Consider the following 26965-nt stretch of genomic DNA (forward strand, 5'->3'; position numbering starts at 1 on the left):
CAGTGATTGCTGCACAGATCAGCATGAGTAAGAAGGTGAGCATGCCCACAATATGCCCATCAATTGGTTGTGAAGAAATGAATCATGGGAGACTTAGTTTGCTTCTGCAGGTTCAGAAGCTAGCACAACACTTGGAAATTATGTGCCATTTGAGCATAACCCCTTCCATGACCACTGTAGGGATGTAGAAGCAGAGGCAAGAGAAAATGATCAGGAAGCAAATGTATCTACTCTTCTTGCCAGATATGTAAAGGCACATGCTGGCTTTAGTTGCATGTTAAAGTGACTGTAAAGTCTCAAGGTTTTTCACCCTAATGCATCAAGGTGAAAAACCTTCTTCGCTGCAGCTGCCCCCAGAGCCCCCCCTTCTTACCTGAGCCTGACCTGATCCATTGATGTGCACGAACCCAGCAGCTCCAGCCACTGTATTTCTCCTCATTAGACAGATTAGATTAGGCCATGGCTCCCGCTGCTGTCAATCAAATCCAGTGACACGGGAGTGGGGGTGGAGTCAAGTCCCGCGGTCTGTGTCAATTGACGTAGCAGCAGGACTCGGGAGTGAGCACGCACAGGTGCCCCCGTGGAAAGGGGCTTTCCGTGGGGGCACCCAATGAAGGGGAGGAGACAGTAGCGCTGGCGTGGCACCCCCGAAGAGGAGGATTGGGGCTGCTCTGTGCATAACCCTTACACAGAGCAGGTAAGTATAACATGTTTGTTATTTTTATTTAAAAAATAATAATGAACCTTTACAACCCCTTTAAATATACATTTAATATGAATGACTAAAAACAAAAAATTTCCCTTTAAAGTTTGGAAAGATTGTAGTATTCCAAATAATAGTGCACAATGAGAAACTGAGTAGCGCATGCATTAGACAAGACATGTAACATACAGAGCTGGTCACCAGGTGTAACCCAACAGCAGCCGAGTGGCTATCACAGGGAATTTAAACCATTCTAGACCTTCACTGAGCAGCCATAATTTTTGTTGTTGTATAAATATATAAAGTTTCATGAAAGCACTAATGCAATACCTGCATTGTAACTATTCCAGTCTAGCAGTTTGTGAGATCTGGTGTTACCCATTATTCCGACAAAGGCTGGGTTTAAAACAGCAAATTAGTAGGTCAGTAAGAGAAGAGAAGACAGTTCAGACAATACTACAGAGACTGAAAAGACACATAGCACAGTTAATCAAAGTTTGCAACTGAGGGGGAGACAGAATCCATCATGGCTAAATGTATTATTTTGCAATGTTAATTATCAAGATTTAAAAAAGTGATCAAGAAAATGACTTTTTCTTAAAATTTAAGTAAATCATTTCAAGCCCAACCAGTTATTACCAGGGGCTAAGCAAAAACATTTTAACCTTACAAGTGAAAGACAAAACTGTTATGGTGTTCTTCCAGTTGATATCACTGTTCTAACAAGACGACTCAAAACATTTGTGAATTAGGTGGAGCTAAAAGCCTTCCCTTCAGTTTTTCACAGTTGTACAGACTCTTCTCCTATATTGAAGCTGCCTATTCCGATTTCACTTCTCACAATGTCCATTAGAAGAAGCAGCAAGTTGATGAAGAGATGGAGCCATGCTCATATCCTGGCTGGAGGACATCCAGCATTATTTGGTCCTCCCCCTGCCGCTAGCCTGACTGTCCCTCGCCACCCCATTTTATTCGTTAGAGGTTCAATTCTTTCAATCATGGAGGCCCAAGGCTGAGAGTTCTTGAGAACAATATGGAGGCAGGGTGTGGTAACATGTTCATGAAGCACCCTACCAACCCACGATCTACCTGCATTGGTCACAAAGACCTAGTGATGACAGTACTGGGTCTAAAATAAGGCATGTAATGAAAACAGGTTTCATTTAAATCAATTAGCATGGTGAACGGGGGAAACCAGGAAAGGCAAAATAAAGCAGATAAAACTATAGCTTTAAAGTGTATCTAAATCCAAGAACAAAAACATAATATATGTGAAGCTTGCCAGTCTTTGGATGTGGTGGCTGCATTTGTTTTCTATTTTCAGGCTTTTTAACTTTATAATCACCTGGTTGATTCTAGGGTAACAATGCTTACTCACTGTACTGTATCTATAACAGTGCAGTTATCAATCCAGGATGCTCTCTTGATTTGGACTACAAACATCTCTCCTCATCTCCATTAAATAGCATGCAAGGAATTTTTTAATTCACAACAGACAGCTGGGAAAGCTAACATGTTCTTAGCCTGAAAAAAGAAAATTAATGCAGCCACTACATCTATGGCCAGCCATTGACATAGGAAAGACACAGCATTTTTCTTTCCTGCAACCACAAGTTGCAGGAATCCCTCCCACAGAGCCACTGTGTTCTTCCGGCAAGGGAAGCGGTCCCGCTGGGCGAAGACACAGTGATTATTGCTAGTGGCTACAATAGCTGCTAGCAATAATCACATGTAAAATCTGACAGACTGGTTGTATCCAAGTTGATCGATCAATCAGCTTAAGTACATTCAACCTGCCGATACATGGTTTAAATCTCGTCTGGTCCCTGCTGAACTGGACAAGATTTGAACGGTCTGTGGCCCGCTTAAGGACAGCTGCAATATAACAACATTTTTGACTTGCCTGTAAAATTTTGGGAGTACAGTACAGCACACAGGATGTTTAGGCTTAACCATGGGACATCACCTTCAGGTGATTGGACAAAAAAATAAAAAAAATAAACTGCAAGTACAGACCCATTCCAACCCATCCCTCTCCCAGCAATCCTCAGTTTTGTGGCAAGCAATATGAATATCATAAAGAACAGAGGGACATGGGTCCTGTAATGTACTCTAAAAAAAAATCACTTTTTTCAGTTCCCGGTGCCATAATGTACATGTAGTACTTTGTCCCATTTTCCTTGGTGCCCTGTAATGCTAGATGCAATGTCAGACAGGGCACCTCTCCTCGGTGCATGGCCGCTCAACACCAAAGCTAGGAGGCCTTCTTTATTCATACATTACATGACAAAGGATCTTTAGTCTTAACCATGGGACATCCAATAGCAATCCAACTAAGGGGGTGGACAAAATACTAACATGCCCACATAACAGAATGAGCCAAAACAAGGGCTCAACATAACTCAGGGCAACATTAACTTTGTGCAACACCGTAAAAGGATCTTTACAGGGTAAGGCCACTAACTAAAGAGGTTCAAAAGCATGACCTCTGGAGAACTGATAAAACCAGGTTGAGATAGCACGGGGTCACTGGGGAGCATACAGGATGAGCAATGTGGGCAACACCCTGCACAAAGGTGCTAAGACTGAGTGGCAACAGTCTTTAAAAACAGAATAGCTAGGGACCTCCCCTTTGACTGAGCTCAAGGTCAAGCGATAATCCAGACCAGAATGGAGGAAGGGCGTTATTCATTCCTACAGAGTACTACTTAGGATGAAAGTTCCTAGAGACACAAAATAAGCTTCTGGGAGCAATGGTGGACTTTGGGAGGCGTTGACTGTATAGTTTCCAGAAACTTCAGGATAACCAAATTCGACATGTTCCTGCTCCACAGGTCCTGGGCTTCAACCGTCAAACTGATAAAGACCAGTGACTGAGTAGCAAACGGTGGCCCAACCTTTGGGTCAGAAGATATGGATGGTCTGAAAGGGCCCACAGAGAATCTGCCTGATGTCCAAGTATGTCAGATCACCACTTCCTCCTGGGCTAGACAGGTGCAATCCATGGCACCCTTTACAGCAGATGGGGAAATCCTTTGGAGGGGCAAAAGCTTAGATTATGCTAATACCTAACCCACAAGTGATCAGAGCATCAGAGCATTGACTACTGAGGACAGAGAGCTTCCGAGCCTTGCATATACTAGCCAGTTTGTTGTTGAACCTGGATGCCAGAAGGTCCATGTCGCCACCTCCAACACTTGTCCGTGGAGAGACAATTTTCATGAATCTAGACACTTAAAACTGAGGAAAGTCCTTCTGTAAATGATCCATGCATGTGATGTGCACGGCCATCAGGAAAGCCTAAAGTTTTTTTGAGCTGCACAACTATTGGTGCCTTCCTGATGGTTAATGTATCCTGGTTGAGTGACCCTGCAGTCAAGAGGTCCAGAATGTAAGGAACAACTGAACTGCCCTGATTTTAAGGATGTTGATCGGAAGCCAGGCTTTCTCCAATGATCAAGCCCCTTGTGCTGAGAAGGTATCAAGGACTCCTCAACCTGAAAGGCTGGCATTTGTCATGAGAATTTTTTGTGAGAATCACAGAGAGGATGGATTTTCTTGACTCCAGTGCCAGACTGGTCTTCCACCATGCCAGGGAAAGTTTGGCATAACTGGTCAGGTGCAAGGAGCAATCCAGAGACTGAGTCTGCCGGCTAAAAATGCAGCAAAAAAAAAAAAAAGAGCTGCAATGGCCTGGAGTGACACTAGATGTACGGAATTGCTATGAAGGAGGCTACAATCAGAACCAGTGCCCTTATGCAAAAGTGAATGGAGAAGCAGCTTCTAGACTCCAGTGTCCAAACACATTAGTGGAAAGACAGGAATTTTTCCTGGAGAAGACTCTGGATAGGGCTGTGTACTCTAAGATGAGTTAGATAAATCACTGAATCTTGAAGATGGAGCATCCATTCAAATCTCTGTAGTTGACACTATCTGCTGGATATTGGCTTATAGAACATGGGCTGACTGATCTTTTAAAAGCATATCTTCCCATCGGACATGCCACCTAATTGGCAGACCTTCGTTAACTGACCTTCAGGGATGTGTGGCCCATGGAGGGTGACCCTCTGGTTTTCTTTTCATCTTTTCTCCCTATCTCTTTCTTACTTCTCTTCTTCCCCCCACCCTCTCAATTATCCGTTAGCCTTCCTCATCTTCGATTTCAAACTGACCATATTTTTGGAACCTACTGTAAGTGCAGTCAGTAAAATTGGATAGAAGATGTTTTATTCTTTTTTTGGTTTACTTTACTATTACTGATACTTGCTCATGTGCAGTGCATAACTACCATGAGACCAGTTATGGGTTCTAGTCACGACCTGCTTTTGACCCAGGCTTGCCTAACTGAACATTATTTCTGGATGTGAGACTCAAGTTGAGTGTTATGATTTTCTCTTTCAATTTCATTTTTTTTTTTTTTTACTTGTTTTGCTCTTTGAGTTTTTTTTTTTTTTTTTTTTAATTGAGCTTAATGGCTGGCTGCAACTATGTTGTGCCTTGCATGCCGCGAGCTTGGCATATTTTTTTTACTATGCAAAGCCATAAACAAAGATTTGAAATAAAAAGCTAGTTCCTCTTTATGGGGACCTTCAGCAATGACAAAAAAATTAAATAAAGCATATTTTAGAAAGAACACTACGTAGGTTTCCCTGAAAACAAAAGAACAACTAATACTGGGCAAGCACCTTGGCGACAACCTGCTTTCCAAATTGATAATGTTGTGTGCCCACACCAAAATGCAAGTTAGGTTGAAGAGGCAGAAAAATGGGGATGTGTAAGTAGGGATCCTTGATGTCAACCAAGGACAAGGGATCCCCCTGTTGAAGGAGAGCAATGACTGACCAGGCCGATTCCATACAGAAATTTTAATCCCGAAGAAAGCCCGTTGATAAACTTTAGCTTCAGAATGATTAAATGCCCCCTTTCGCCTTGGGAATTATGAGTAGAAACCCTGGAATCTTCCCTGAATGAACCAGGAACTATAACCCTCAGAGAGGAGCTGCTGGAAAGCTATCATAGGAAGGATAACAGGACAGGGCCCCACTTCCCATGGCAGCTTTAGATAGATCTGTCAAAATACAGCCAGGGTCCTGAACCATGCGTTTAGTTAAGATAGCAAGGGGATGACACCAGGGCTGCTGTTAGAGATCACAGGTCCCCATACAGCCTACCTGACAGGGACCCCTTCCCCTGGCCGAAAGTGACCAACGACATAGATTTATCAGTTCCTTTCTCTGTAGCCTCAGCTGCACAGATGAATGAATAGGAAGCACTATGCTCATTCACAAACTGAAGCATAGTAAACCCAGCTTACTATGCTTCAGTAAGGACGGGCACAGGAGTGCCGATCAAAGAATGGAAGGGGCCAGTAAATTACATATTTACCAGCCTTTCCCCTCTCTCCATCCTGAAACATCCCCGTGTGCCCGCAGCAGCTCCCGGCAAGAGAGGAGTGAAATTAGCAGTGCTGCGTGGGAAAGGGGCACATCGAAGAGCCCAAACAGCAGATGGAAGGAGCACATGTGCTGGAACCAATCTCCCTGCAGTTCAGCCAGAGGGAGAAAGAAGAGGAGAAGCACTGCAAGGGAGGCAGAAGAGGATCAGTGTCTGCAATAAGACAGTACATCTGGATATCCTGCTCAGCAGGTGCTTGGGCCCCCTTTTTGAACTCTTGGGGCCTGGGCCCAGAAAAAAGGAGGGCAAGCTGTACTGTCTGCCAGTGGCCCTGGATGACAAGGCAGGCTGCATGGTGGGACCAGCCAGAGAGAACAAAGCCTTTAAAAAGGACTTCTACATTCTTGCTTACCAGGTCCTTAAAACAAGGAATGTCATCAACAGGAACAATTAAGGTATTGATCAAAGACAGGGACTAGCCATGTCTTAATAAAGCTATTCTCAATAGGATATTGCTGGGCAAAGCATTTAAGAGGGGCTACAATTTTCTCTTAATTCAAGGTGATGCCAGTCATAGTACAAAAACAAGCAAGTCTACCAGGAAGGTCTTAGCAGAGAAAAGATATTCTTGTGCTCAAATCCCAATATCTTGTACATGCATGTAAACTATCAGGTGCTAAAGGAGTGTGACCACATATTAACACTAAAAATTCTGGATGGACCCTCTGCACACTGCTATACACCCTTTCCAGCAAACTATGCAATGGAAACAGATATTTTTAGTTCACACATATTGCAACACATGCTTAAGCCAGCCAATTGCGTCAAAGTAATCCCTCTTATGACTAGTCCTACACTGCTTTGCCACTGCAAATGATACGGTGGACACCATGCCAACATGGGGCATAAAGACAAAAGGTGGGGAAGAGTGACTAGGTTCAGGTCTGGACACTGACCTGCATTACAACAGAGAAAAGATATACCTTAAGACAGGGGTCAGCAACCTTTTTCCACTTAAGGGCTGGATATTCAATGTATGTGAATGCATGGAAGGCCACACCTCTGGACCCCTTTATATTACACAGCCCCCCACTACACACCCCCTGCATATTACACAGCCCCCCCCCCCCCCCCCGCAGGTCTGCCCTTTCCTAACTTGCTTCATGCAGAGAGGGGGACAGAGCAGCGGGGAACAGGAAACAGAATGAGAACATGGGAGAGACACACAGCAGCACTGTTCAAATTAACAAGCTGGCGATTGGTTGCTAGGATGACCTAGCAACTAATCACCTGGAAAGTTAACTCTGGAAGCTCCCACTGTTTTATCAGCGCTGCTGTGTGTCTCATCCGTGTTCTCATTCAGCTTCCTGATCCATGCTACGCTCTTACTTAATATGTCCACGGGCCGTGTGCACGTGAATTCATCACGTGCACCGACAGTACGGCCCACGGGCTGTAGGTTGCCAACCCCTGCCTTAAGATATACTTTACTTGAGAAAACAAAATTTAAGGACACTTGGCAAAAGCCAAGGCTTTCTGGGAGTGGAGAGGTTATGTGCGGATGTTCTTTCAGTTTTGTTTGCCAGTTTCCACCTGTAGGTAGCTGTATATAACCAATAGTTAAGGACTAAAGATCCTGTGTCCTGTACTACACAATTAGGAAATTACTTATTGTTTGTTCTTGCTTTTAGCTATCCATTAAGTCTGTTAAGTCTGGCAGTTTTCTCCCCGTTGATTCCTGTGCTTCAAGAAAGGCCAATGCCAGGGGCATTTGGTTAGAAGTGGACATGCATTCCTGGAATATGTGCCTACTCTGTACCTACTTTGCTGTTGACTAAACGATGGGGTATTATGGGCTACATACAGTATGTGCTTGTATGTATATATACATATACACACACACATACACACAGTATCTCACAAAAGTAACTACACCCCTCACATTTTTGTAAATATTTTATTATATCTTTTCATGTGACCACACTGAAGAAATTACTTTGCTACAATGCAATATAGTGAGTGTACAGCTTGTATAACAGTGTACATTTGCTGTCCCCTCAAAATAACTCAACATATAGCCATTAATGTCTAAGCCGCTGACAACAAACGTGAGTACACCCCTAAGTGAAAATGTCCAAATTGGGCCCAATAGCCATTTTCCCTCCCCGATGTCATGTTACTCATTAGTGTTAGAAGGTCTCAGGTGTGAATAGAGAGTAGGTGTGTTAAATTTGGTGTTATCCCTCTCACTCTTTTATACTGGTCGCTTGAAGTTCAACATGACACCTCATGGCAAAGAACTCTCTGAAGATCTGAAAAAAAAGAATTGTTGCTCTACATAAAGACAGCCTAGGCCAGTGATGGCGAACCTTGTCACCCCAGATGTTTTTGGAACTACATTTCCAACAATGCTCGACTACACTACAGAGGGCATGAGCATCATGGGAAATGTAATTCCAAAACATCTGGGGTGTCAAGGTTTGCCATCAATGGCCTAGGCTATAAGAAGATTACCAAGACCCTGAAACGGAGCTGCAGCATGGTGGAAAAGACCTTGCAGCAGTTTAACAGGATAGGTTCCACTCAGAACAGGCCTCGCCATTGTTCGACCAAAGAAGTTGAATGCATGTGCTCAGCGTCATATCCAGAGGTTATCTTTGGGAAATAGATGTACGAGTGCTAAGAGAGCTGCAGAGTTTAAAGGAGTGAGGGGTCAACCCGTCAGTGCTCAGACCATACGCTGCATCAAACTGGTCTGCATGGTCGTCGTCCCAGAAGGAAGCCTCTTCTAAAGATGATGCACAAGAAAGCTTGCAAACAGTTTTCAGAAGACAAGCAGACCAAGGACATGGATTACTGGAACCATGTCCTGTGGTCTGGTGAGACCAAGATACACTTATTTGGTTCAGATGGTGTCACGTGTGTGTGTGGCGGCAACCAGCTGAGGAGTACAAAGACAAGTGTGTCTTTTCTACAGTCGAGCATGGTGGTGGGACTGCATGAGTGCTACCAGCACTGGGGAGCTACAGTTCATTGAGGGAACCATAAATGCCAACATATACTGTGACATACGGAAGCAGAGCATGATCCCCTCTCTTTGGAGACTGGGCTGCAGGGCAGTATTCCAACGTGATAATGACAAACACACCTCCAAGACGACCACTTGCTAAAGAAGCCGAGGGTAAAGGTGATTTTAATGAAATGTCTCACACTCCGCTTGAGTGCTTTCATCATATATCTCTTCCTCCAGTCTGAATATAGATATCAGATATTCCAAACAGCTGACAACCAATAACTAGACAGTACTCGTTTTGGTTGCTGAATATGAACCGATTTATTTGAGCTACCACACAAATATATACACCAGGATGACAATACAAACTGTAACCAGAAACCTAATTAATATGAGCTAATTAACTAATCATTTAACCAGACTATAACTGGATACTAACATTTATAGGTAAAGTTGATCCAGGGAAAATCCGATTGCCTCTCGGGGGATCAGGAAGGAATTTTTTTTCCCCTGCTGTAGCAAATTGGAGCATGCTCTGCTGGTTTTTTTTGCCTTCCTTTGGATCAACTGTGGGTATAAAATTGGGTATATTGGATTGTACGATATTTTTTATTTTATTTATCGTTTTTAAGGTTGGACTGGATGGACTTGTGTCTTTTTTCAACCTGGCTAACTAAGTAACTATGACTGGGTGACTCAGAGATATGACTTTTCAGGGCAGCCTTGTCGTCGCCTAGCTCACAGATTATCATAAATATCAACACAGAACTCCTTCACACAATAGCAGAGTTAATTAGCACAAATAACAATGGGGGAAAGACCCTTAGAGCCCATACAAGACTTATTTACAATAAGCACATTATAGCGGACAACAGTCAGACAGGTGGCTGGAGTTGATGAAATCAGCATCTGCTATGAGTCCCAACAATGTGAAGCAGTCACTACTTCTAATATGGCATATACAGGGTCCCCAGAATCTGTGTGTCTTGGGGGGACATGGACTTCAATACAAAGTAACATTACTTCAAGGGTCCCCAGGCATACACCTCACAAAGAGTATTGTTCCCTTTAAATCCAGGGCAAATAATCAGTAGGCTAGAGGCCAGCATTCAGTCCCCTTCAAAAGCCTCTGTCTTGGGTGAATCTATCACAGTGATGGACTGGCCAAGCATGTCTCCAGACTTAAGCCCTATTAACCATCTGTGGGGCATCCTCAATCGGAAGGTGGAGTGCAAGGTCTCCAACATCCACAACCTCCGCCATGTCGTCATGGAGGAGTGGAAGAGGACTCCAGTGGCAACCTGTGAAGCTATGGTGATCTCCATGCCCAAGAGGGTTAAAGCAGTGCTGGAAAATAATTGTTGGCCATACAAAATTTTGACCCTTTTGGAAATTTTCACTTAGGGGTGTACTCACTATTGTTGTCAGTGGTTTAGACATTAATGGCTGTGTGTTGAGTCATTTTTAAGGGACAGCAAATTTACACTGTTATACAAGCTGTACACTTACTACTTTACATTGTAGCAAAGTGTCATTTCTTCAGTGTTGTCACATGAAAAGATAGAATAACATATTTATAAAAATGTGAGGGGTGTACTCACTTCTGTGAGATACTGTATGATATATATATGTATACACACACACACACACACACAGACTATAATTTATATACATGCGGTATATATTTGTTTTTTGTTTAATTCTGTAAAGCTTATTGTACAAGAAAGGAGCCAATGTAAGCCATACATCCTGCACAGACACATCTATTACTGAGTGTAGGAAAGGTAATTATCTCCTGTTGGAAGGAACAACAGTCTATAAATCTGCCTTACTGTCAAATATATACGCTCCTTTTGTCTTATTTGCACAAAATTATATGAGTCAATGGTAGGTCACCTGAAGACAGCAAAATGGTTTTGGGATGCCAAAACAAGACTGGAAATTACCTGATAAACAGCAGGCAAAAACAATGCTACAGTTACGTGTTATTATGCCCTTTTTAGACACACATGGCTTCACAGATAACTTACATGGAGTGAAATGTTTTAGTCCCAGAACGTCCATTGAAAGTAAGAATCTGAAGTGATGTACTAGTTGTCGTAGATTATGTACTGTTCTTTAAAGGGGAAAACCAAATTTCCTAGTAGTCACTGAACAAATTGGCAATCACATGGGAAAAGATTTAGAAGTGGGCAAGCAGACATACCCGGATTGTGAATCCGATCCAGCAGCTTCACTGATCGAGCGCTGACAACACCACCGACGTGAACAAGGAAGCCTGGAGGAAAAGCTGTCAGGGTGAAAAATGGGAACTCCTACAAAACATGTTAAAAAGGTAAAAAAGTGATTAGAGTAAAAAAGAAAAAGAACATTAATTTTAAATATCAAGCTCGGGAAGAAAACGTCTCCAGGGGTAATAACACAATCGGTGCAAAATCACGAATACTATAGCTTGTAATTTTCATGACACAGAGAATGACAGGAGATATTCTGTAAAGGATTGCCACTGGTGTCATTCCTTCAGCCAGGCCTGCTAAATGTCCTCTTATCACATTTTTCCCGTTAATATATTTATATGCAGCAAAACTGTCTGGTTCCTAATACTGTCCCCCCATTTACCAGTCAAAGTGCTGCTGTACAGTGGATTTCAAAAAGCTAAAATTAAGTCATATTCAGGTATTTACCCTTGATGCATAAAAGTGCATGTATAGCCCAAATCTATTTTTAGCATTGAATAGAGTAGCAATGAGTTATAACCTCTGTCAAGTTTATACTTCTATCTGTGTTCTAACTAGGTCGATGTATCCTCTCAGTTTGCCCTGGTCACCATTTTCATTAAAACAAAGTTATGGGGAATTCAATATTTTGGAATTGTTACCAGAACAAGAGGGTAGATCTTCCAGTAAAAATTAAACTGACAGGGATTTTAGCACAGAAGGGAAACACAAAGTACACAAGCATAGTGCAGAGCTTCCTTTAATGTAAAGGATTAAAATCCAATGTAATGCACTCACAAATGAAAATGAAACACCTGTAATCCTTGCATCTATCTCCAAGCAAAAAAGGACTGGAAAACCCCCTTAAGGCTTATGAAGTGGAAGGTCCTAGAAATGCACCCCTGAAAACAGTGCACGTCATGTCTAGCAGTAGGTGGGGCTACTGAAGGTGGTTATGTGAGCAGGAAGCTAGAGGATAAGTGTGATCTGTGTGCTCTAAGCACCAACCATGAATACCATCCAACCTTCTTTTGCTTGCCAACAGCCACAAACAACAACATGGAGAAACCGGTTTTATGCAAGATTTGGCAATCAGCAAGCAAAAGGAGGTTGGATGAGATCCAAGGCTGGGACACTCGGTGCCAAGAATGCAGAGACCACACTTCTGTCCCAGTTTCCTGCTCACATAACCACATTCAGCAAGCCCCACCCACTGCTGGACAGATGACACACTGTTGCTAGGGGCATGCTTCAGGAAAATTCTTTAACAGCTTCCTTGCTTGCTGTTGGCCATGAACAGCAAGATGGAAAAAAACAAACAGTTTTATGTAAGAATTACCAGCGTTTCATTTGTTATTGCGTTACTTTAAAGAAAGCTCTTCCATATGCCAGTGTGCTTTATGTTCTTCTGTTTCATAGTGATCTGAGCAATCCAATCGGTTATACAAAAGCTGCAAGGCTGGGGTAATTTTAATCTTCAATAGAGAGCTACAATCTTCCCATTTAGGTCTACTTATATTGCTTAGTGTTACTGTTTATGTTAAAACAAGCCTCAGTTTTTTTTTTTTTTGCATTTATAATGTCTCCATCTTGAAAAGTTCAGCTTTTACTACTGTAGATTAAAGCAGCCCTGTCCAAAAATTACCTTTGCAAAATTCACTTTTATTTTCAAAACTGACCATACACTAGTAGACCTCCAAAATAATCATTCATATGAATATTTGTACAAAAATGCAAAACAGTACATATGACGGCAAGACAAACGTCATTTGAAAATACTTAAAGCGGAGTTCCACCCAAAAGTGAAACTTCCGCTTTAAGAACTCCTCAACCCCTGACATGCCACATTTGGGGGGGGTTACCCTTTTTTTCATGGGACTTCCTGTCCCACTTCCTATCTTCGGCCGCCTAGGCGACTCCTCCTCTCGCCCTAGGCGACCCCTCCCTGCCAGCAATCTTCTGGGACACATCTCAGGTAGCAGAAGATTGGCTGCCCAATAGGAGTGCGCGCCTGGCCGTGAGGACGTAAACTGTCACAGTCAGGTGCCCACAGTTATCATGACATTGGAGAGGAGGTGAAGAGGAACTAAAAAACGGGTGGAACTCCACTTTAAAAGGAGAAGTACAGCCAAAGCTTGTTTGGCTGTACTTCTGTGGATCACAGGAGTGCAGTTCGTTCTGCACTCCTATGACCCATTTTCCACTGTAAGCCAAAATCCCAGAGCCGGTCCAGGCTGGGGAAAGATCACGACCATATAGTCGGTATCCGCCCACATGCCTGGAGCCACTGAGAGCCTAAGTCACCATATGGTAGTCACCATATCTCTGCTCACGGAGCACTAAGAACTGAGCAATCAGTGGTGTTTGAACATTCAGTTCTCAGTCTTAGTGCCGGCGGGGGACCAATGCTGCGTCCACCTAGGTGATTATGATTGAAAAAAAAAAAAAACACATACTTCTCTTTTAAAAACATTTGGTTTTAACATTCCACTTTTGGGTGAATGGGCATTCCTGAAAGAAACCACTGGAAGTTGTAACACATGCATTTATGAAATGTACAATGTGCACTTCCAATACAAACAGCCCAAATCTGTTTTGCCACACAGGTATGCATTACATTCTAGAAGTAATTTCAAGTTTGTAATTTCCCTGCTCTATAGCAGAATTACTCTGTTCAAGTTACGTCAAATGTCAGACAAAATTTCACTATATGCCACACTGCAGTTACAGATTGTGAAGGGAATGTGAGTTTGACACAAATCTAAATCATCTGCTCCAATGTGTAGTACAAGTATATAAACTGACTCACCCGTTGCTCTAGAGCAGTCTGTGTCTGTTGTCGGAGTAATGTTTTAAAGGCTCCACCTTCTCTGCCGGCACTTCCGCTCCCCATCCCTACAGGGTAAAATGATGCTCAGAAATAAGACACACAGCCAGATCTCACGACTGTCAAATAGGCTGAGAACCTACACTACACTAGACTTGTAAAAATGCCGAGGATACTCCAACAATTATGTGTACATTAAATAAAGGTCTTGTTTTACTGACTTGGGAGATCCAAAGATACAGAACCTGAAGGAAATATAATATTCCAGAACACAGAATAGATTTCATTTCTTGATGGGCAAACAAAAAGGCACTCCTCTAACGAATAAAAAAGATGGGAACAATTAGACTATTTATAAATATGTTCTAATTAGGAACTATCTGTGCTGACAACAGCCACCAATTAGATTCACTACTAAATATCATTACACCAATGCAGCAGCACCTGACTGGATCATGCATTAGGAGGATATGTTACTTTATCACATGACAGTACAAAGATTAAAGTAAGGTTATAGGCATGCCCTGCAATGACCTCAGGTTTACTGCACTGGGGTTTTCATCTGTAAAGCAAGGTGCCTCTGCAGCTGTGTTCACGGATGTCTAACACAGATCAGCCACTGTTGCAGCCTCTCACCTTGCCACTTGCTACAAAGCTACAATTTTGCAATTGAAGGAAGCAAGAGGAGATTGAGGAAATACTCCTTTCTGCCTGCAGCAGACTGATGACATTAACTCAGCCTAGGCAGACTCACTGATGGATTTGCTCGAAGGTAGGTTCCACGCTTACATCTGTTAATATCAGATTTTTATTTTCTGACAGATTGAAGCTAAAGCCTAACTCTAATAGGTGGCTATGGGCAACACTGACAGTTCCACTGTGGCGATATGTATACTTGTGGCAGAGCTTCTTAAAGGGCTACAGCCCGATAGATTTTTCTTTCAGTTGGGAAGCAATCACAGTATTTCAGATATAGGAATAAGAATTGGATCGAACATGACATTTCAGGTTAAATCTATACTATGAAAGCAGATTGCAAACAAAAAGGCAGGATATGGCAGGTCAGGTGTTGCCCATACCAACCAATTCAGTTTTGATTTTGTTACCTACCCTAAAGAAGTGCATTTTTGGAGAGTCTTTTTCTATCAAAGTAAACTGAAAGACACAGCACTGTTACATGTAAGTTTAAAGTTCAACTCCAAAGAAAAAAAATAACTTTTTTTCACACTTATTTTTTTTAATCTCGGTAGAATAGAAGAAAGCCATCTAACTAGAATTTAGTTTTTCCATCACTTGGACATTGGAAAAGTTTGTTGATTTTAGTAAACCTGCATACACTATTATAGCCATAGACAGGGCTGTTGTTCGGTAAAGATTTTATCCCTTGGGTCACCTCATTGCTTCTCCATCTGTCTTCTTCTTCCCCTCATTTCTTCTGAGTCTATGTATGAGCTTCTATACCCTGTCATTATCTTTGCTTTTTTCATGCCCAAATGTCACTGAAGCGTAAATGCTCAGGTCAAGTTTAGCAACATTAGTTAAAGAGAACCTTCAGTCATTTTTTCATCTTTCCATCTATTAAATGTTCTGCCTTTGTTGTTTTAACTTTGGATAGTAAAAAAAAATAAAAAAATTCTGCTACTAAATACCTTATACAGCCCACTTCCTGTTTCTTGTCTGGTAAAAAGCCTAGGCTTATGACATCATGCACAGCTCTCTCACTCTAGTGAGAGTTTGCCAGGGAGGGGGGGTGAGTCACAAGAGGGCCAATGAGAGCTGCAGAGCTGGAGGTGCGAGTCTGTGTAAATCCAGGAAGTGAACAGTCAGCAGCTTCAGCTGCCCAGAGTTAAAATGTCTGCAAGACTTAGTGAAGGGAGATTTCTGCAGCATCATTGGCAAGTACAGAATCACAGTATATATATATATATATATATATATATATATATATATATATATATATATATATATATATGTATATATATATTATATATAAATAAAATATAACATGCCAAGTAGTTGGAGGGAATGGCAAACATGCTTTTATGAAAAATTGTGTGAGCAGACTGCAGTTCCTCTTTAAGGTTAAAAACGATTAAGACAGACAAATTAGTCATAGTCATAAAGAAAAATTATTTCAAACACTGTTTAATACAAACCCTGCTCTGTTTCTTGTGATAGGCTGAGACACTAATGTATTATTTTTACACAGTTAAATTGAAAAGAAAAAAAAAGACAAGTTAATTTAGTTCAACCAAAGAAAAAAAATCTGCAGAGCCCTCTAAAAGCACAGCACCACTCATGAAGAGTTGTAACTGAAACTCAACAGACCAGAGGAGTGCTGAGTAGGTACATTTACTCTGCAACCTCACCTACATACAGAGAGATGGAGAAGGTGACACTATAGCTTCTACTTCCAGACCACTATGTTGCTATCAGTGGTTATTAGAGCTAAAACTCAATTGGTTGCTTTGGCCAAGACGACCTCTACTGCCAGTATGATACATGTGTCTGTGCATTTATACTGTGTTCAGATGAAGCAGATGCAATGAAATCTAATTCTACCGAACTATGCAAGGACATCACTCGATCCATGTAAAACTGTGATTAGATAAGGAAACAGCATTAGGACTGGTATAGGCCTGTGCTCGTTCTGGATAGCTATACCATCCTAATGAGGCAGACATGTGAAATGAGGAGAAGCAGGAATGAGCAGCAATATATATAGTGTGTCCAGTCACACGTATTCATAAATGAGGGTGACAGAGCAGAGAAGAGAGTGTCACTTGTACAGGACAAAATACAAAATTTCAGGCATGAGGTTTAAAAGGATCAGTCCGCCCAAAACAAAAATGTGTAACTTGGGTAGATGCTAGCATGATGAATCATTTACTGGCTTCTTAAAACCCTTTGGAAGTCTGAAAGTAGATATCGTTAATGAAAATTTTTGTGGAGAGGTTTGCTCCAATTTTTGCAGAAGTTCTAATTAAATAATGTGGTTATTGCAGTGTGGCAGTTCTCTAGAGCTCAGTGGAGCCTTGACAGGGACCGCAGGATAGTCTGCTTATGTAGAAGAATAGAATGAGTGTAAAGCTATCAAAATCTAAGATGCAGTTTTCTTTTGTCACAATAAACGTATTTATCAAGAATTATCTCTGACTTGTTTAGGGGGTTGCAAAAATTTACCATTTTATCAGGGCTTAAAGAAGTTGAATTTTTACAAAGAAAAAAAAAAAAAAAAAAAAGAGGAAGAAGAAGAAGAAGAAGAAATGCACATTTTTTTGTAGGCAAAACAATATGCATTTGTTATTTTTTTGTTAAGGACCTGTAAAACATTGCACCCACGATCAGCAGGTCGTGGGTGTAATGCCATGGTCCTGCAAACTGTCTGTCCATACCTCCGATATGGGCAGGCAGTTACACTCCAACAGGAAGCTCAGTGAACTACCAGAGCAAATCAATAAAAACAGAATGTGACCTGACATAGCCACTGTGGCAAGGCTCCATCCCTAATTACATGCATTTGCAGAGGGGCGCACCATGCTTTTGCAGTATTTATGTAATTTATACTATGATTCAAATGCGGTATTCTGAAGACTACATGGTTTAACGTTTGTATGCGCATTGGTGTTTTTTTTATCGGAAATTGTAAATAAAAACTAATACTTTTTTACTTTAACTACTTCATAAATTTAGGCCAAAATGTATTCTGCTCCATATTTTTGGAAAAAAATACTAGTAATAGCGCCAATCAGGGACTTATAGCGGGACTGCGATATTGCGAATATTCAGACTCTGACACTTTTGATACTTTTTGAGGACCGGTGACACGAATACAGTGATTAGGGTTAAAAAAATACGTACTGTCACTGCACTAATGACACTGGCTGGGAAGGGGTTAATACCAGGGGGGATCACAGCGTGAGGAGAGCGCAGCGTGACTCGTGAATGCGCTGTGCGCACTTGGCTGTGAAGCCGCAAGTTGTCACAGCTGGGTGCACACATCTGCAATGACGGCGCAGCAGAGAGGAGCGATGCTTCCGGCAGCTGCAGCGCTGGACCGTGGGACAGGCGAGTGTGTATTTATTAAAAGTCAGCAGCTACACTTTTTGTAGCTGCTGAGTTTTAATAAACTTACAAACGAGTGGAACTCTGCTTTAATTAAATTAAAGTGTCTCATGTGGGTGCCAATAAAGTCTGTAGTATGGTAGGATATTTTCCTGCAATGTCTTTTCAGTTTTTTTCACCTGAATATGGGTGTACATGTTACAAAAAGGTGAGCTTATCCTTTAGGCCGGGTTCACACCGCTGCAATGCGGGAACGCCGCGAATCCGTGGCGTTTTCCCGCATCGCACACCTCCCGCCGGCAGTTCACACTGCCCTATGCGGACGGCTGGGAGTGTCAATGTTATGTTAATGACACCCCCAGATCCGTCCGCATATCGCAGTGCGATCTGCCGACTCGCACAGGAATCGGATCGCATGGTGTGAACCCCCATGCGATCCGATTCTGTTGCGGACCAAAAAAAGGGTCCCGTGCGAGTTTGCTGCGGGAGCGCTGCGAATTCAGCCATACTATCTGTATGGCTGAACTCGCATCGCTACGGAGATCGGATGTGATTTGCGGTGCGAATCACATCCGGATCTCCCCCCGCAGCAGTGTGAACCCAGCCTTAAACACACTTCTGGGATTTAATTCTTAGTAAAAAAGTGGCTGAGCACTCTACTAACTGGTTTTCAATAAGAATAAATTTCAAGGAGTCAACTTAAAGTTTAAGGAGTCTAATTATTTTTCCAGATCCCTCCTGCAAAGCATAACTAAGCCCTGATGAAGGGAGGCACTAGTACAACGCTTGAATGCGCTGGATATCAATTCTTCATAGTCTTTTTTTTTTCCACAAACACTGTATGTAAACTGATTTTCACAGCTTGGCACTCCCATCCTTTCAACCCCACCAGGGAGCTCTCTATTAGGGTTTGTGTAGATTGACAGATGCAGCTTGCTTTCAGATGCTTTTAACTTGCATATGAGATACTTTTGAATGCCATAGGATTTCCTTCCTAAATGCATTTGACCTCTTTTTAAGCTGCATCAACCTGTTTCAGCATTCCCACTGATGCATATGGAGAGACAAGCAAACAAATGCCCTTGTACACAGGCCCTGAAAAAGATCACAGCTTCTCAGCAGTCATCACATAGCATTCTAGATATATTTTTTATTTACCTAACCTTATGTGAAACATATAAAAAGATATAAAATCTATTAATATTTAGTACAGAAGTGGGGACTACCTCCTACCACTACAGTTGTATGTTGCACTCTGGTAGCACTGCACTTCAAACTGGTGTACAAAGCAAGAACCAGTATTTCTGTACAATGCAAAATGTAAAACAAAATGTAATGTTCAAAAAAAAGAAAAAAAAAAGAAAAAACAGTATTTTATAGCTACAAATACAAAAATACCACACTGTCATCTGGATTATGAATCAATAAAATGTAAAAGAAATAAAAAAATAACAATAATAAAATTGTCCCCAGGAGGACCTGCTTAAAGTGTGTCTTCTCATATCTAATATGTTTGTGCTGGATACTATTTTTTTGCAACAATGTTTCACTAGTGGAAATAATTACAAGGCCTGTTATGTACATGCATGCACCTTTCACTTGGAACAACAAACCAAAGAAAGTTCTAAGACGGAAACACCAGAGAATGGTCTCGTGTCTGGGATATCACATGGACCAATAGTCTGTGGTGCTACTGCCTTAAAAACCAATCATGGTTAGTAACAACCAGGCATAACAAGAATGTGAATACATGTTGAGTATCGTGCACAAATACACTGTTAGCATTGTGATGCAGTTCAAACTGCCACAAATAAATAAAAAACGTGCTTGTGAAAATTCAGCAACGTAAGGCAAAAGGTGGGCGATCCTACCAGCCGACAGCAGCATCTCGTCACTGAATGACACAGACTTCCTCAATGGGCTGACATGGCTAGCGTGTGATGAGGTCATGCCAGAGTGGCTATAAGACCCTTTAAGACTTGGGGGATCACAGATAAGGGAAGGTGTGCTGGGGCAGAAGAAAATCCTTGGCCCCTGCAGGGGGGGGCCTGTGAGAGTGGCAGACAAAGAATGGAATGTTCAGGTGGAGAAGAAAGAAAAAAAAAAAAAAAAGAGAGAGAAAAAAGAAATAAAAAAACAAAACAACGGATACAAATGATAAAATAAATGAAGATAAAAGCAATAGAAAGGATATAACACAGGAAGGAATAAATACCAAACACAGATATATACTGCTTGCTTAAGAAATGCTACAAACAGTGTACATGGCGTTTTCATGGGGCACAACCATCAACAAACATGGCTGTGAAGTTATCAAAATCATGACTTTATATAAAAATATGCAAGTTTCCAAGTTTTCAGCCGGTTTGGTTATACAGTATTTGGAGTGACAAAACTATCCAGGCAGAGCTGTCTCGCAAACCAAGAGACACTCCAATGCAGTGGTGTTAAACTTACTAGATATAGGGTGCCACAACTGCAGCACCTGGTGTCCTCAGGGGGTAGCATATATGACTGGGTATATCTAGTTCTACAGAGTATTTTCAGAGACTTCTAAGATACTGCTGGAGGTGGTTAGAGGCTGGTTACATGCTACAAATAGAGTTGAAGGATGGAACTACAATGCATGAGACTATTAGAGAGTGGGAGTATGTTATGAGACTATTCTAGATTACTGCCATTGCAGCCCCTTTACAAATCAATGTATTTACTACTGGCTGCTGGGGCTTGAGGGCCACACAAGACGTTCCAACAGGTCGCAGGTTGGGTACCAGGGCTCCAACAAGCAGGTTTACACGAGAAGAGGCTCCAAAAGTTGGGATCAGCTGCAACTATTAGGCACATTTTTCAGTGCGTGCAGTAAGAATTTACAAAACATGTGCAGAGCTTTCAGCTGGCTTTGCTAAGGCCTTTGAAGAGCCATTCATGTGTCCTAAATGCACAAGATATAAATGATAGTGACAGAGGGATAGTGGTGGGACTGGGATCAGGGGCAGAGGGATGGGACCGGTGGCAGAGGGATGGTGGGATGAATTGGATCAGGGGCAGAGGGATGGTGGCATAGATGGGATCAGGGGCAGAGGGATGGTGGGATAGATGGGATCAGTAGCAGAGGACTGGTAGGATGGATGGATGGAATCAGGGGCTGGGTGATGGGACCAGGGGCAGAGGGATGGTGGGATGGATGGATCAGTGGCAGAGGGATGGTGGGATGGATGGATCAGTGGCAGAGGGATGGTGGGATGGATGGATCAGTGGCAGAGGGATGGTGGGATGGATGGATCAGTGGCAGATGGATGGTGGGATGGATGGATCAGTGGCAGAGGGATGGTGGGATGGATGGGATCAGTGGCAAAACACAGACACCCATCCCAGAGAGAAACGGCAGACATCTCCATCACAGCCATGAGCCAACCACCCAGAGGTACAGAGACCCCCACCACAGGCAGCCCCCTCTCTCCAGAGAGGGAGTCCCCCATCACAGACATACTGTACTACCCATCATCAGAGACATCACCCCTATAACTATTCGAGTCATTAGTAGGTACCTGCTCATAACAGTAAATTATGTTTGCCGAGTGAGAACAGGCATCCGGCGTCCACGTCCAGTATCCAGGCAGTCCGTCAGTGTCACTTGGGGCTCCCATGGCTGTCCCTCAGGCTGGCTGGAAGACAGTGCCGCTGTACAAGGGCGGCTGGGGATAACATCAGTGCCAGGAGGCGGAGCTCCTTGGTCACAGCGGCAGTGCTCAACTAGGAGGGGGCTTTTTATACAGCTCCTGCTGCAAGCCACCATTCGCCACTGCTGGTTCTTTTACGCAAGAAAGAGCGGGCGCAGCGGGCCGGGATGACGCAATTGCTAATCGATTGCAGTGGTTCTCCACATCGATGCTGAATTTGGGAATGGCTGCATCGAGATGAATCGATTCGCTGACCATATTCAACAGCCCTACTTGAAACCAAGCTGTAGACTTCAGTAAGTAATACAGTGGTGTGAAAAAGTGTTTGCCCCCTTCCTCATTTCCTGTTCCTTTGCATGTTTGTCACACTTAAGTGTTTCGGAACATCAAACCAATTTAAACAATAGTCAAGGACAACACAAGTAAACACAAAATGCAATTTTTAAATGAAGGTGTTTATTATTAAAGGTGAAAAAAAATCCAAACCATCATGGCCCTGTGTGAAAAAGTGATTGCCCCCCTAAACCTAATAATTGGGCCACCCTTAGCAGCAGCAACTGCAACCAAGCTTTTTTGCGATAACGTGCAATGAGGCTTTTACAGCGTCCTGGAGGAATTTTGGCCCACTCATCTTTGCAGAATTGTCCTAATTCAGTTACATTAGAGGGTTTTCGAGCATGAACGGCCTTTTTAAGGTCATACCACAACATCTCAATAGGATTCAGGTCAGGACTTTGGCTAGGCCACTCCAAAGTCTTCATTTTGTTTTTCTTCAGCCATTCGGTGGTGGACTTGCTGGTGTGTTTAGGACAGGGGTTGACAAATTTGCTTGGAATCTAGGAGCCAGCTTAAAAAGTTAGGAGCCAGGTCCGTGACCTGTCCCTGGCCTGACATGGAGACGAGTGAGGGGAAGATAGCAGCGCCGTCGCCGCCCCCCCCCGTCTCCAAGTCATTGCCCATAGCTCTTAGAGGGACATTTTATTTATTTTTTTCAAATGACAATTTTTTTTTCAATTGCATTTTAGTGTAAATATGAGATCCGAGGTCTCTCTGACCCCAGATCTCATATTTAAGAGGACCTGTCATGCTTTTTCTATTACAAGGGATTTTTACATTCCTTGTAATAAGAATAAAAGTGACACAACATTTTTTTTAAAAGAACAGTGGAAAAAAAAAAAGTTAAAATAAAGCAGAAAAAATAATAATTTTTAAACGCGCCCGGTCCTGCCCGCATATAAAATCGGTGTTCGAACCACACATAGGAGGTAGCGCCGTGATCGGTAGAGCGAGAGCAATAATTCTACCCCAGACCTCCTCTGTAACTCAAAACGTGCAACCTGTAGAATTTTTTTAAACGTCGCCTATGGAGATTTTAAAGGGTAAAAGTTTGTCACCATTCCATGAGCGGGTGCAATTTTGAAGCGTGACATGTTGGGTATCAATTTACTCGGCGTAACATTATCTTTCACAATATAAAAAATAATTGGGCTAACTTTACTGTTGTCTTATTTTTTTTATTAACTAAATTATTTTTCCCAACAAAAGTGCGCTTGTAAGTCCGCTGCACAAATACGGTGTGACAGACAGTATTGCAACAACCACCATTTTATTCTCTAGGGTGTTAGAATAAAAAATATATATAATGTTTAGGGGGTTCTAAATAAAGGGAAGAAGAGGCAGGTAATATAATACAGGCAGAGGAATCTTCATTAACATTGCTGGTTTGTCATACCAACGGCGACCACAAGAGGGCGCCAGATTCCATAAGGAATCATAGGACCGCAGAAGGCCTCAAAGCCGCGGCCTAAATTTTCGGCCGCCGGCGGAACGGCCCGACACGATCACGCTGGGGGGGTCCACAGACACAGGATACCCCCAGCTGTGCTGCCCCAGGCGCGAGGTCGCTATTTCTAGTCGCCAATGCGACCTGGCGACCGAGTTTTGTCGAGCCCTGGTTTAGGATCATTGTCCTGCTGCAGAACCCAAGTTCGTTTCAGCTTGAGTACACGAACAGATGGTCGGACATTCTCCTTCAGGATCTCTTGGTAGACAGCAGAATTCATAGTTCCTTTTATCACGGCAAGTCTTCCAGGTCCTGAAGCAGCAAAACAGCCCCAGACCATCACACTACCACCACCATATTTTACTGTTGGTATAATGTTCTTTTTATGAAATGCAGTGTTCCTTCTACGCCAGATATACTTGGACACACACCTTCCAAAGAGTTCCACTTTTGTCTCATCGGTCCACAGAATGTTGTCCCAAAAGTCTTGGGGATCATCAAGATGTGTTGTGGAGAAATTGAGACGAGCTTTGATGTTCTTTTTGCTCAGCAGTGGTTTTCTCCTTGGAACTCTGCCATGCAGGCCATTTTTGCCCAGTCTTTTCCTGATGGTGGAGGCATGAACGCTGACCTTAACTGAGGCAAGTGAGGCCTGCAGTTCCTTGGACGTTGTTGTGGGGTCTTTTGTGACCTCTTGGATGAGTCGTCGCTGCGCTCTTGGGGTAATTTTGGGCGGCCGGCCACTCCTGGGAAGGTTCACCACTGTTCCATGTCTTCGCCATTTGTGGATAATGGCTCTCACTGTGGTTCGCTGGATTCCCAAAGCTTTGGAAATGGCTTTATAACCCTTTCCAGACTGATAGATCTCAATTACTTTCTTTCTCAATTGTTCCTGAATTTCTTTGGGTCTCAGCATGATGTGTAGCTTTTAAGGATCTTCTGGTGGACCTTACTGTGTCAAGCAGCTCCTATTTAAGTGATGCCTTGATTGTGAACAGGTGTGGCAATAATCAGGCCTGGGTGTGGCTAGAGAAATTGAACTCAGGTGTGGACAACCACAGTTATAGTATGTTTTAACAAGGGGGGCAATCACTTTTTCACACAGGGCCATGATGGTTTGGATTTTTTTTCACCTTTAATAATAAACACCTTCATTTACAAATTGCATTTTGTGTTTACTTGTGTTGTCCTTGACTATTGTTTTAAATTGGTTTGATGTTCCGAAACACTTAAGTGTGACAAACATGCAAAGGAACAGGAAATGAGGAAGGGGGCAAACACTTCACACCACTGTAGCACTACTTGAAGCTTACTGAAGTCAGCTAACATCTTATGCCGCGTACACACGAGCGGACTGTATGGCGTACTTAGTCCGTCGAAACACATTTCAGCGGACTTTTTCAGCGTGCAGTCCGGCGTACTAAGTATTTCGGTTTTTTCGAAATTCTTTGGTTTCAGTACGGTCGTCAGTATGCTAGTTCGACGGACTAAGAATGGCGCATGCCCAGAAAGGATTTACACGGCGGAAGGGTGCTTTGCTGTGTCTTGGACTTCCTATTTCTAGTCCCGTCGTACGTGCTGCACACGTCATCGCGCAAGCTTTCGACGGACTGTTTGTGCATCCGTGTGTGGTCAAGTCCGTTCAGTGGAAAGTACGACGGACTGTCCGTCGGATTGTATGACGAACTAAGTACGCCATACAGTCCGCTCGTGTGTACACGGCATTACTTAAAGTGGTTGTAAACCCTTACAACCAACTTTGACCTACAGGTAAGCCTAGATTAAGGCTTACCTGTAGGTCCAAGAAATATCTCCTAAACCTACATGGTTTAGGAGATATTTGCCGAAAGACAGGCATCGCTGTCTACGGCGCATGTGCCGTAGACAGCGGCGCGCAGGCGCACTGAGCGTGCCGCAGTTAACGGCGATATGCCGCGAGTGGCAGCTCCCATGCGCATGCGCGGGAGTGATGTCATCCAGCTCCGTTGAATGACAGCGCCGGAGCAGCAAGACCTACCAAGAAGATGGAGGCTCCGGACTACAGGGGACAGCGGTGACTTCGCTGGCTCCTGTGTCAGGTAAGGGACATATAATGGACTACTATGCGATGCATAGTAGTCCATTATGCTTTACCTTTGCAGGGAATCAAAGAGGAAGTAAACCCATCAGGGTTTACTTCCTCTTTAAAGTGACAGGTAGCACTCCTATTAAAATATGCGCTTCCCAAACTGGAGTTGAAAAGTTCTTTAAAGGCTTCAAGAAAGTTGCCTGCCAAAAGCTTTTCAAAATCTAGCTGTACACATTGCTCTTTACAAGCTAAAGCCTTTGTGAAAAAGGCCTTGGAGAGAACATGTCCCCACCGCCAAAAAAAAAATAGTTTATTATCAGTGTGACAGCAGGCACATTGACATGGTTGCTTGTATCTTTTAAAACCTAGTTAAAGCAGAGTTCCACCCAAAAATGGAACTTCCGCTTCAAGTGCAGGTGACCCCGACATGCCATTTGGCATGTCATTTTTTTTTGGGGGGGGTACCCTCTTTTCAGAGGCATCCAGCTCCCACTTCCTCCCAGGGCTCCGCAGCACCGGAAGGAAGATCACCTCTCCCTCCTCCCTCCCTGCAATCTTCTGGGACACGTCACAGGTCCCAGAAGATTGCCCGGCCATTCACAGTGTGGCTCGCGCATGCACACTGCGTGTCCGGCTGTGAAGGCACAGCTGGGCACCCATAGTAAGAATGCCAGCGCCTCAGAGAGAAGGGGGAGAGGAGCAGGGCTTTGACCGCCCACATTGCTGGACAAATGAGTGTCCGATTATTATAAGTCAGCAGCTACAGGTTTTGTAGCTGCTGACTTAATTTTTTTTGGTGGAATTCCGCTTTAAAGATTTTTTAGGGAGAACCCAAAACTAAAGTATAGGAAATGTGTAAAGCTGGGGCTCACAGAGCAGGGTTGTGAATATGGCTGTGGCAAATGTGTTAATAGAAAAAAAAGACGGGGGCATAGGAGAAGGGTGGAAGCAGCCCTGGTGGAAAAAGTTCGCTCCTTCCTCCCCTCATAGTGCTTACAATCATTACATTAGCAAACACTGCTAGTGTTTAAATTAGTGACAAGTTCAACTTAGATTCTGAAATTAGCCCAGTCTTGGTTAATTAATATGTGCGGAGTAGATAAAAAAAAAAAAAAAAAAAAAAAAAAGGAAGGGGGTTAACAGCAGGGGTCACTTAACTGAGGACAGCTTTCACTACTGCTATGAATCATAGAGACAATTTAAAGTAATGAAAATG

The 26965-nt window shown here is 42.9% G+C and overlaps 1 protein-coding gene across 10 annotated transcripts in view; it reads right to left on the reverse strand.

Annotated features, from left to right (window-relative positions):
* The window catches only part of C2CD5 (C2 calcium dependent domain containing 5), a 159735-nt gene that overhangs the window by 93364 nt on the left and 39406 nt on the right, over positions 1-26965 (reverse strand). For 5 of the 10 annotated variants that reach the window (XM_077468709.1, XM_077468708.1, XM_077468710.1 and 2 more), the window contains exons 9-11: positions 20090-20266; positions 14136-14221; positions 11317-11425 (exon numbers count right to left, since the gene is read on the reverse strand). In XM_077468709.1, coding sequence (XP_077324835.1) covers positions 11317-11425; positions 14136-14221; positions 20090-20266 — 372 coding nt within the window. The remainder of the gene's footprint in view (positions 1-11316; positions 11426-14135; positions 14222-20089; positions 20267-26965) is intronic. The other 5 variants (XM_077468716.1, XM_077468714.1, XM_077468712.1 and 2 more) reach the window with 1 other exon arrangement.

This window comes from Lithobates pipiens, unplaced genomic scaffold (assembly GCF_037356315.1).
Source record: "Lithobates pipiens isolate NorthernLeopardFrog02 unplaced genomic scaffold, aLitPip1_a1.2 Scaffold_8, whole genome shotgun sequence".
Lineage (NCBI taxonomy): Eukaryota > Metazoa > Chordata > Amphibia > Anura > Ranidae > Lithobates > Lithobates pipiens.